At 40.8% G+C, this 12558-nt stretch overlaps 1 protein-coding gene across 4 annotated transcripts in view; it reads left to right on the forward strand.

Moving 5' to 3' along the window:
* The window catches only part of LOC131471017 (intermembrane lipid transfer protein VPS13B-like), a 309917-nt gene that overhangs the window by 108672 nt on the left and 188687 nt on the right, over nucleotides 1-12558 (forward strand). For all 4 annotated transcript variants that reach the window (XM_058647216.1, XM_058647213.1, XM_058647215.1 and 1 more), the window contains exons 20-21: nucleotides 6833-6936; nucleotides 8792-8927. In XM_058647216.1, coding sequence (XP_058503199.1) covers nucleotides 6833-6936; nucleotides 8792-8927 — 240 coding nt within the window. The remainder of the gene's footprint in view (nucleotides 1-6832; nucleotides 6937-8791; nucleotides 8928-12558) is intronic.

Below are 12558 nucleotides of genomic sequence, written 5' to 3' on the forward strand. Positions count from 1 at the left end.
TCACTTAATCTTGTGGTTATCATGAAACTTTATCCATGCGACAAAAAGCCAGAAAATATATAAATTAACCCCGCAGCTAGGAGGGCTTCTGTTTTACATAACCTCTTTATGGACATGTTACCCTCAAGAGTATAAGAAACATTAATGCATTATTAAGTAGACTTCATTCAATTTTACCATCTACAATAAGTTCTTTCAACATTTACATCACATAACATTACTTGGAAGGCACACCAGTTAATGACAGACATTAAATTGCTGGACTCCCCTCCACTCATGACAAACTGAGGGAACTCGGCTTGAACTGTAGAGAAAGCCCATGAGTCAGCTGAATGATAGCAGTGATAAGGAGTTTTCAAGGTAACTATGCAAAACTGAAACTGCCTGTGGGAAAGCAGCAGCAGAAGCAGAAGTCTGTTTATTTTAATGAGCTCAGAAGTGTCTCTCCTGTTACCCTTGCGTTACATTTGGGCTCATTTGAAGTTCACACAGTGCACTGTATGTCCATGATGGATATGGCTAATGATACATTAATGCAATCATGACCAGGTCTGTTTTGTCTGTCATTAAGAAGTCCAGCTATCTAGCTGACAAGGACCAGGTCACATTTGGTTGTGACTTTAAGCGTTTTCCTTCTGTGTGATTTGAAGCAAGCAAAACAGGAAGATAGTGGGGGGAGGGGGGATATAGGGGGATAGGGAGAGAGATTGCAGCTGGAATAGTCCAAAATCAGGGGCCTGCTTGTGTTTCAGCAGGGGCACAGGCAGCAGTTGTGCAGTATCTGCTTGTCTTTTCAACACCATGGGAGACGATGTGGATTTATGAAGGTTAGAAATCAAATAGAAGGGAATATGTGTGGCTATACGAGCCTCTTATCAACGTCTGGAGCTCAACAGAGCTGATGCTCTGCTCCTTACAACCCCACATCTGGCCTTTCTACTGGTATACAGTACATGCTATGGATGCACTGTACATGGGTTCATTTTCCCATGGTCATATATTTAGTCTGTGGTCTGTTTTATGCAATTTAAGATATGTTTGTACAATCTATTCCGAATGGACAAAGACTGGCTTACACAGTAGACAAAACCCACTGGCCTAATCGTTATTCAGAGAAGGAGTCTATGAACACAAAATATTGCAGTTTTTTAGTGGCGTGATACTTTATTATTGTTTGAAGTGTCATTACATTTTATGTTGGCATGTCAACTCATGCTACAGCTCAGGAGCTTCAGGGTAATGTTTACATTAAATATCTCTATAATGTTGATTGTGCCATGCAGGCTTGAGTTTTGTCTGAAACAGATCATTTTCTGGGTATTCCAGGCTTTAACGGTTTTAGATGGACACACTTTATTGACAATGGCCAGAGTGGTTGGAAACAACACAAAGTAATGGTGTTGTGGTGAGCAGAATGCACAGTAAATGAGTTGGAGGAACTTTAACAGCAGATAGTCACTTTGGGCTTTACTCCTGTAATGCTGTTAACAGAAAACTGAGGCTGCAGTGGGCAGAGACTCTCCAGCATTGGTCGGCTGAAGACTAGAAAACATTGTCTGGTGTGATAAATCTGGTTTACAAAGTTTTGATGCTGACCATGCCCATCCACTTGTGACCACAATTTACATCTTCTCATGGAGACTTCCAGCATACTGCGCAGTGTCACATAGCAAAAGTCCTCTCAAGCTGTTTTTATGAACGTGACAGTGAGTTCAGTGAACTTCAGTGGCCTCCCCAGTCACCACAACTGAATCTAGTGGAACACCTGTGGGAGACCAGGATTTTGGCAGCAATATGCAGCTGATACTTTTACAGCAATTATGTGATGCAGTCATGTCAACATGCAGCAGAACTCTTAAGAGAAGTTTCCAACATCTTGTGAAATCCATATCTCAAAGAACCAAGTCTGTTTTGAAAGAAAGGGGAGTCTGTACTAGTATGGTGTTCCTGATAATGAATATACAGTTGTGAATTATGTGGTGGATGAATGTGTACATGGACCTTGCAACCATTAATTTAACGTAGAGACATGCATGGTAAAACTGCTTATCCAGACTTGGGTGTATGTGATGTATCCGGTTCACAAGACTTTTCATGTATAGAGACTTACTGGAGTCATCCCATAAATCATACAGATTCTTGGCCAAATTCTGAGGTCTACTCACTTATCATGTAGATTAGGAAAACAATTTAAATACTTTCTCATCATCCAATGCATTATAAGTTCCCTCTGTTTAAATACTGGATATGTTTTTCTTTTTCTCTCTCTGAATGTGTCTGTGACTCTATCACTTTTTTGTGTGTGTTGCACAGTACTGTTTCTGTCACTCCATCTAATTGTGTATGCATTTCACTTATCCCCAACCAGGCCAAATCACTCTCTTGCCTTCGTCCTGTATGTTACTTTTACAATACCCATAGTCACAGTCAACCTTTATATGTTGGGTCTAGACTGGCAGCTGAAGGCTACTGTCATTGGGCCGTGTTACCGTGTGCTTATGTTCTCTAAAAACCCCACACGTATGCTCAGACATGCATGTAAACTGGCTTCCATTGCAGAGAAATGTATTGGCTCAGAGTGAGAGCAGGCTTTCCGTAGACCGGGGTCTGTTTCCAGTCAAACCTGCCTGTGTCCTTCCTGAGTCCCTGGGCTCCTGTGTTGCAGCTCTACCCTCAGGGCTGCTCAGTTGACACAAGCATGAGAACAGTAGTGCAGTGAATGTGTGTCAGTGTTGCATGTATTACAGCTTGAAGGTGTGGAAGAATTAGTCTGTTATTTGTGTATGACCGTGAAACACTTCCCTATGAGCACACACACACACACACACACACACAGATTTGCGCAGCTATTATTTCTTACGACACTGAATTAACTTCCTTTCACTTGGACAGCCTAAACGAAGAGTTATTCCTAACATTAACCATAACTATTTAATGCCTAACCCAAACCTGAACCAAACCACAATTGAAATCTTAGCCCTAAACTTAACCAGTTCTTCAGAACTGAGGTTCTGCCTCATTAGGACCAGGTTTTGGTCTCCACGAGGACTTACTGGTCCTGACAAGGTCAGTGTTTATGCCAGAAAATGTCCTTAAGAGGTAACAAATTCAAGTACATACACACACGTACACACACACACACCAGCAGAACACCTGTCGGGCTGCATGGCTCACTCCAGGACACCTTTGAGTCATGAGCTCATCGGAAAAGCAATTAAAGGCAGTGTAGACCCTGCACGCTGGCGTAATGTTTTGTTTTGCTACTTGGCTTCGAAATTAACCAAACCTGTCAGAAGTCATCTGGCTGACACGGGCTGGGCTATATTTATTTATTTTCTGTTGGAGAAGCTGGACGCAGGGTCTCAGCACTGCCTCACGTCCAACAATGAAGTGATTTTGCGGGGGCGATTAGCTGGCTAGGACATGAATCCTCCCCCTATGTCTATCTGGGGGGTGGATGGTGAGCGACCCCCTCCTCTCTCTGCCCATCTGTTATTCTGATGGTGGGGTCATGGCCCTGTCGTTTAGAGGTTGCGCCCTCTGTAACCCCAATCAGGTCTTTGGTCTCTACTGTGGGACTTGATTTTGAACTTGCATTGACCTAACCGCTCCCAGTTTATTGAATTTCATGCATGCAGTGAATGAACTAAAGCAGGTTTTGCATTGAAAAATGTAATTGTGTAAACCGTGATATCTGATTTAAAAAAAAAAAAAAAAAGACAGTAACAAGACAGAAATAAACATGGCTGATAGATAATTGGCACTGTTGAACCACAAAAGAAGAGGGGAAAAAATGGACTTAAAGGTTAGATGTCTTCTCTCAGTCTAGTCTATTGCTCTACTGTAACCTGAAGACAGATGTCACACTGGCAGCTCATGTCCTCTTTTTACTCTATTGGTTTTAAGTGAAGAAAAAAAACACCTTTGACATTAATAGGTCCACTCTGGGTGCGAGTCAAGGTAAGTGTGTCCTTGCAGATGCATTCACATACATTCTGTAGTTGTGTGTATATTTACAGAATCTAGGCCACTGAGCAGTTTTCTGATGTTTTCTTGAGGAATCATTAAGGAAGTAAGAAAAACACCTTTGTTATCGTTGTCATCACTTTGTGTAATTACCCATATGCCGCCCAGCTATAGCAGAGAAAAACATCAGTTAACCTGCTGCCGAGGTCGCCCTCCGAGCATGCCAGGCCGTTTCATGGTGCTACGTGCTTCAAAGGAGGTGTCACTCTCTGCAGTTATGTCAACACAATGATGAAACAAGAACACACAGTGTGGATGGCAAAGCTTTGGTCTTCAAAGCCTCAAAAGCTAGGTCAACACATACTTTGTTTCTGTGTCACTGTCAAACTGGCAAAGAAGGCGAAGAAATGTTGTTTGCTCTGTTAATCTCAAAGCGGAGAGCTTTTTGAGTGCTGTTGTGATGTATCTACATGGTCATGGCTGTCACTGGGAGAAGCTAGACAGACGTGACACACAGCCACAATAAGAGGACAGCTGCTGACACGGCACTGAAAACACTACTGATATGCTTCCTGCTACTTTAGCTTACTTGGTTATTTAAGAACCCATTTATCAGGCTTAAAACAATTTAGTTGCTGTTACTTTGCCTTTTTTATTTCAACATCTTTGTGTGATGTCATAAGGTATAAGATGAAGTTAAGTGAAGTTTGTTATGTCTCTTTCAGTGGCCACAATCACATTCTTGCTGAGGGCAACATAGGCAGTAAACAGTACAGTGCTTTAAAGCTGCGTTGGCTTTAACTTATAATAATCCTATGCAATAACCACAGCACAGCTTCTCTGGTTGAGATCGTCTGCAATTAAGCATTTTATATTTTTTATTTCCTTATTTATCCCGTGATAACTGTTAGATAAACTATCCATCTACTAAGCTATACGATTTATTGCTCTATGACTCATTTCTGCAGAATGTGGTTTGTTATGCTCAGTGCATCCCATAGCCCACAATTTAGGGTCGTTTTATTGAATACATCTTCACTACATCTTCACTACTCAGCCCATTCCAGGAGTTTTGGGTCCTATATGGCTCATGCTGTTCTGGGCTATGATGAAACCACTTGAAGTTGGGCCCCAATGCTACAGCCACAGCCAAAGCCTATTAAGCAGCCACATTGTGGTACAAGAGTTCAAGCCACAGGGCTGAGGTTATGATTCCTTGTCAGGAGGAAAGGGAGAGAGGTGGAAGTAAAAGGCTGTTAGGGAGAGGTTGTTTCTCGGGGTGTATGAAGAGAGAAATGGTGAAGAGACACAGGAAGAGGAAAGCAGAAAGATAAATGGATGTTGGTGGATCACGTCATTTTAACTTGATCTAATGTGAATTTTCCTAGGGAATGCTGTTCAAAAAAAGTATTATGTTCCATTGATAAACCATTTAAGTGCACCTGGTGGTCCGACCAATGATCAGACCAAGTGGTAACTGGTCGTGATGTCTCAGAATGTGAACTCGCCAGATTGGCGATTTGACAGGAGCCATGTTGACGTTTTGTAAGTGGGAGTTCAGAGGCGTCACCTGCAACAAGGTTCCTATTGGATGATACCAACATATATTCTTACTTACTCAATGGACTTCACTGACTCAGTCAATTTTTTTAATGTCCAGTCTGTGGCTCAGACACACAGACAATAGGACTGATACATGCTCCCAATACCACACCCCGTAGCATAGATGCACATGCACTTTAGACCTTTTACCTAATATGCACACATATTTGACAGCACTGACAGACATATTTGTTATTGTTCATGCTTTCAGTCATACACATTTACAGCAAATGCACACAAGCTCACAGGCCACAAATCACTGAACACTGTAAAAGTGGAGCAAATTGGAGTCGTTTTATTTGCATTGTTCACCGGGAATAATTGAGGAGTGAGTAATTCCTGCCAAGCTGGAGAGCTTGTGTAACAAAAATGTGTGTCTTTGAGTGTGCTTTGGGTTTATAATTGTGCTTTGTCCACACTTTAGAGACACTTAAATGTTAGGCAAAGCAACAGGCTTTGTCATAGGTGAAATGCACACATACATGCACTCAAACACGCTCAGCTTTGCCTCAGGGCCTGAAACAGAAGAAAGGGTTCTTGTCCAAAGCTCCATTAAACTGCTGAAAGTCCTTCTAGAGCTGAAACATCCTCCTATCGTCATGCTGGGACATTCCACAGCACGCCAAAGACCCCATGCTAATCCTGCCGGCATGGGAATCATTATTGATAGGATCCTAATGCATTACCTCAGGGCCCTCGTATTGTTGGTAAAGATTATTATTTAAGAGTAAACCAAAACCCAAAGAAAGTCTAGAGTTTCACAGAAATTTATCAAAAGAAAATGTTATTCTTGGCTTAGCATGAGACCACTTTTGAATAGAGCAATTGAAACAAACAGTGTTCCTTGCTGCTTTCCAACAAGCAGGCTTGATACCCACCAGCAGGTCTTTAGGACACTGTCTAAACAGGAGTGTAAGAAGCCGACACCAGATTTGCCCCAAGTCACTTTCTCTAACTGGTTGTTATTACTCCGTGCAGATGCCCTTCATACTTTGCAAATAAATTTCAGCAGGGGCATCGGAAACATTTTTTTGTCTTTATGACTTGTAGTTTCCACTTAAGTCAGTAATTTGGTGCATCTTTTGAGCTGGGTCCTATTCAATTAGTTGTGTTGATCAAACAATTGGTTGCAAACAGTAATGTTTACTTTTTCAAAGGCAAGACAGATGTGCAGTATATCCTCTCTTATTAGTTTTTTTCAAAGAATTGCACAATTGACTGTCTGTTGTTGTTTTCCTCTCTTTCTCCTCTTCTCTATGTCTAGGTGCAGTACTGCTGGTCAGTATCCAAGGCATAGCCATCAACATGGATCCAGTCTTTTGCACATGGCTGCTGTACCAACCATACAGAGGAGGCAGTAGGCAAAAGGTATGTAATCATTTTGTGTTTTAAATAAGATATCTCAGCTTCTCTTCCTGGCCCTTTGTGTGGGTATTTAAACATGCAATGACAAAGTCCTTGCAGAATATTCTGCTCTTACATTCGGTCTTAAGTTGCCTAATTTAAATGTGTGTAACTGTGGCTCCCTCCTCTGCCTTGCCTCGTCTGCTGTTTCCCAGCTACCTTTTTCCATGTGCTTCGCCCCCTGTCTTCCATCCAGTCTCTCTCTATTTATTTGACAGGGGTCATGGTGATGGTTATGGACATTCAAAGCTCTGTGCCCACACTACACACACACACAGACTGCATAAGACATACACTCAGCAGACATTCTCAGTCTGATTGCTTTGGATATTGAACAGGTTCACCCCATAAAGGCACATAAATATATATATATATGTAGTACTTTAAGTATCATATTGTAATACTTTTATATTGGTTTTTTTTTTTCCTCTCTCAAAAAGATGCTGTGTTTCTTCACTCCTGCAATTTCGAAGTTGGCATGTGTGTGGGTGTGAGTGAGAGACAAAGAGAGAGGGAGTTCATTGCACCAACTCCTCAGTCTGGAGGTTATTGCTGTACGGGGTTAAACACATGTTGGGGGTTGGACAACAGCCAGTGTGAACGACACAGAATTGGCTGGTGTATGTGTGCGTGTGTGGACATGCTGCAGCAAACATGTGTGTGTGTGTGCGCCTGTGTTCATTGGTTTGTTTCTGTAAGGCCATATACCACAGCTGCCTGTCAAGGCCTTCTCAAGGCCTGGCTTAAACACGATTTCCAGCTGAAGGCCATTTAACAGCCTGTGAAGGACAGAGGAGAGGACACTGACTGGTTAGGGTCAGGATTGCAGGAAATAATGAGAATGAAGAAAAAGGGACAAAGAAACGGGCATTCAGAGGGAGGGATAAAGGGAGTACAAGCATTTCGAGATAACAAGATGACAGCACAAAGATAGAGAAAAGTAAAGTTGATGAGAAGTAAAAACTTCAATGAAAAGTTGAGGCGCAAACGACTGTGAGGTAATGGACAGAATTAAAACACCAGGAAATAGGACCGTTTTTTGAGTTAGGAGTTAGTTCAGATTATATTACCATCCAGTGATGGTCTCTGGGTGTGTGTAGGTCACCTTTCAGCATTGAGTATTTTAAGATGATAAACCAAATATTTACCACAAAGCATTGCCAAATGAATAACCAAAATGTAATTTGTAAATGTATACTCATTTGGTGGTAACATTTATACTCCATAAATGAGTCCTTAAGTCAGTAATTTCAAATACTAATTTAATTAAGGGGCTCATTTTTGATCTTACCACAACCAGTATTTGGGCTCTGACCCAGTCACCGAAAAACAACTGCATCTACGTGTGTGTGTGTGCCCGTGTGTGTGAACTACATGCTGGCCTGCAACTTTGTGCAGCTGCACCATAGCCAAGTGGTGCTGCTGGCTGATGCTAATGGGGGTTTCCTTATTTCAAACCAATCCTCAGTATTCTGTCTGTCAGCCACCTCTGTGTGGTGTGTGTGTGTGTGTGTGTGTGTGCATACATGCGTGTGTGTGTTTTGCCTGCCAGGAGCATGGGAGACTGCTCAAAAAAACAGGGAGCTGTCACTAGTCCCTGTTGGTCTTGGATATCTCAGTTGTGTTCCACTGCATTTTTCTTATTCTCTCTCTCTCCCTCTGCCCCTCTGCCTTTCTGTCTGTCTGTCTTGCTCTGCATTATACTTATATACTGCCTTGTGTTTCCTGATCAACTCAGATCTTAAACAGTGTTCACAAATTTCTTACTCATACCCATATGGCTTCATAGGTCCTCAGTGATTCTGTGATGTCATTACAGAATCATCCAGGTCCAGCTTCAATGGCCAAGAGGAGAGAGGATGAGATGTCAGTAGGGAGCACACCTTTGGCCAAACAGCCCTCCAATCAAGCCTCAGACTATGCCAGCAGCCCGGTCAAAAGCAAGACAGTCACAGGTAGGTTTCCCAAGCCCCAGCTATGCCATAGATAATCACTGTGACATTGCACATCATACAATTACAGAGGTTTACACACACATATAACAGGAATAGGATTGGCCCCAGTTGAAGTAAAATAGCGTCTGTGTTTTTATGTAAACATCAATATGTTTATCTTTTCAAACATATGGTTTTTCCAGTAGCGGAACAACTGTAATTGTTTCTATGCAATGTTACTATGTTGTTACATAACATAACGGCAGGTTGGACACCACATATATAAGCACGTCCTCCTCTGGTTTTCCTCCTCTGATGCTGTGTGGGCTATGGATGCCCAGAATCAGCAAGCTACTTGGCCGTGCTGTGTGGAGCTTTTCTCAGGGCCAGATTTCCACTTTCTGGAAGCCCCTCTGCTCAGAATAAACTTCAGTCATAGACACACACATGAACAATTCTAAAGAATATACCATATTATTATGCATTACATATTAACGAACATGCTCATACAAGCCGGTAAGATTATACATGTACATACTACATGCCACAGATGGTCACTCATGTGGTCATGTGGCATTACTTACTTAGATTCTTTCCAGCGTTTTCCAAATCGATGTGGTCTCTTAGTAGGAAAGTCTGAACTCTTTGGACGGAGATTGACAAATTAGAGAAACAGTGGAGAGGAGAGCAGAGAGCATGATGGATGTTGTTTCAAAACTTATGAAGGATGTGAGGGCTTTCTTTAGTGTCAGGAACACACAGCGAAGCATACCAGCAGCATCAGTAATCTTGTTAGTGTTACAGGGCAGGTTAATGCTCTGCATTTTATATTTCATACAACTGATAAAGTATACAAATGTGGTGTAAAAAATTCATTGGGTTGGTATTTCATCAGTGTGAGAAATCTGGTAACCATAGTAATCCTTAGGCACAGTGCAGTACATGTGTATTTGTAGACTCCTACCTGGGAGGATAGCAGGAGACATCATTGTTAAGGAGCTGTCCATGACACAATGCAGAGCCGTACTCACTGTGCAAATGGTTTTCATTTAATACTCATGTGGTTATTTATAAACTTAATAGCCCACATTGTTATGCAGCTTTATAGATATTTAATTAATGTGATCCACTAGATCGTATTGGCTTGCTTTATTTAACTGAACTAGTCACAAAGTTTGAAAAATGAATAAATAAATATGTTTAAAGGCCTGGCCAGCCTTTTGTTTGATCCTCTCAGTGTTTAGGTTCCAGGTTCTCCAAACACTATAACGGTTGAAACAATTTCTGCCAAAACGTTGCAGTGACGTGTCAGGGGAAATAGGCAAGTGGTGGTCCTTTTTCTTCCTTTTCAAGTTCCTGGGAAATGTGCTCCCAACAGGAGCGATAATTCCCTGTTTTGGATGACGCTATCCTGTAGCTGTAAATAACATTACATGTATGACGTTCCCCCATGTCAAATGTTTTGATAGGAAAAATGCTCCTTTGACATTTCAGAGTCTAAAAAAGTTCTTTCCTTGCCTTCTTTAAAAGCTCATAGTTAAATTGTCACACTGCTTTTTCCTCCTAGTTTTACCACTGTTCATTTTTCATCCAATATGCGCTGATGGCTTTTCCATACGGCAGCATCTTTGCTTACTCACATCTCAGCAGTATATTCTCTCATTACGGGTTGTCAGTAAACAGTCGCCTTGGCTCCAACATCAGGCTGTAGCTTGTCAGCAACACTCAGCTGACTGGAGTATTGTGACTTTTCTTTCTTAGCCATGCTGTTTGTATATTTTTCATTCTGTCTCACATGAGTGAAAACAAAGGTGGATAATCGAATTAATCAGTCACACACATTTAAATACATTAACACAGTACTGGCATAAAATGTTATGGGGACATTTGAGTGTTTAGAATTAGACGTATTTGTAAATGGCATTTCATTTTTTGGACGTATTAGTTAGTAAGAATCATCAGACCTAAACTCTTTATTACACAAATATTTCTCTTTGAGGTAAAAACAACATGCTAAGTGTATATTGTAAGAAATTCAGTGTTTCTTCTCCAACACTCTGGCACACTGGCAGAGAGCTTCCAAATAAATGAATAGCATCTTCTCTGCAAATGACTGCAGTGTTATAAGAGTAGATGTAATGAAACGTTACAAATTGTTTCCGTGAGCAATCTGAAAAAGAAAAGGGTAGAGGCATTTAACCCTTGTGGTTTTAATCATTGTGAAACAATAAGCCGCCTTGCAGTCAGAAGATCTTGATAAACTACAGCGAAACACCAGAGGAGATTACGGCATCTCAGGTACTGTTTTCATCATCTCCAGTTTCACCTCATCCATGTGACATAATAGTGTATCCTTCCTGCAGTTAACTATTTTGTTTTTCTGTATGCAAAGAAGATTTTAGAAAAAGATTTGAGAAAAATAGGAACTTTTTTTAGGTCTTGGATTGTTGGATTGTGTTGATACTTGATTCACTGTTTTAGATTCATAAATCCAAGTCCTATTCCACCTCATTATTCCTACTAATTCATTGTTCCTATGATTAATTGGGAGGGTAATGGATGAGAAGTTAATTCTTCATATTCTACAAGGTTTTTTTGTGGTGTTCAAACAGATACTTGATGTGAAGATGAATTAAAACTGATATTTAACCCCCCCTTTTAGTAATAGTTGTTCATTCTGATTAAGTACTATTTACAGAGGCAGTTAAGGTAAAAAGAAAAATCTCCCAAATAAAAACATTCCTCTATGGTGACATCATAACTGAACACTCTTTAAAAATGTGAAACAGAACCACGATTAACCACTGCTCCTAAATACTTCAAGGTCATGGGAATAACATATGTGTGGATTCTGTGGATTTTCCCTCATCGTCCCCCCCTCCACCCAGGCATTTCACGAGAAGAGCTGCTGACACCTAACATGTTATGAATAGAATTAAGCTATCTAAAGATGATTTATTAATTACTTTACCATGTGTGAAGCACACTGTGAATAAGAAGCGGGATGTTTAAACAGGATGGAGATGATTGGCTCTCTCTCTGGTTAAGCTGTTTTGTTAAAAAAAACAAAAAACGTGTTGTCCACACTCAGCTCTTAAAACCAACGTTTTTAGTGTATCATATTGTTTGTAATTTGTTGACTCCTGCTTTTTTTTTGCTTTTTTGTCAACACTAGGCATCGGATCTCTTATATCTATTTGTAATGGCCACATGTTTACCATAGGATATCTGATACAGCTATTAAGCTTGTGTTGAATCAATAAGCCATAATGTTTTGCAAAAAGGTGAAGCTGTCTAAAGGGTGTCCTGAGTCTACAACACTAAGATTTTGTGCTCCAGGATACTCACTGTGTTGGCCCCTGCTACTAAAAGACACTGAGGCCCACAATGTCTCAGCTAACCATGCATTCAAGTGGTAAATTTGAAAATATAAGTTAATAACTCATATGTCCAGCATATGGTTGTTTGAAATACTCTTATGAGATTAAATGACCTAATGTGTTGAATGTATGGAATATTCATGTGGAATGGTGTTATGTTCCACTTGATTATAACCTGGCAAGAGCAGTCAGTTTTCAGTGCCTATTGATTATCAAAGTTTTCCACTGGAGCTATTGATTTCCCCACAGAAATCACCTTGGGAATTAATAGA

Source organism: Solea solea, chromosome 13 (genome assembly GCF_958295425.1).
Source record: "Solea solea chromosome 13, fSolSol10.1, whole genome shotgun sequence".
Classification (NCBI taxonomy): domain Eukaryota; kingdom Metazoa; phylum Chordata; class Actinopteri; order Pleuronectiformes; family Soleidae; genus Solea; species Solea solea.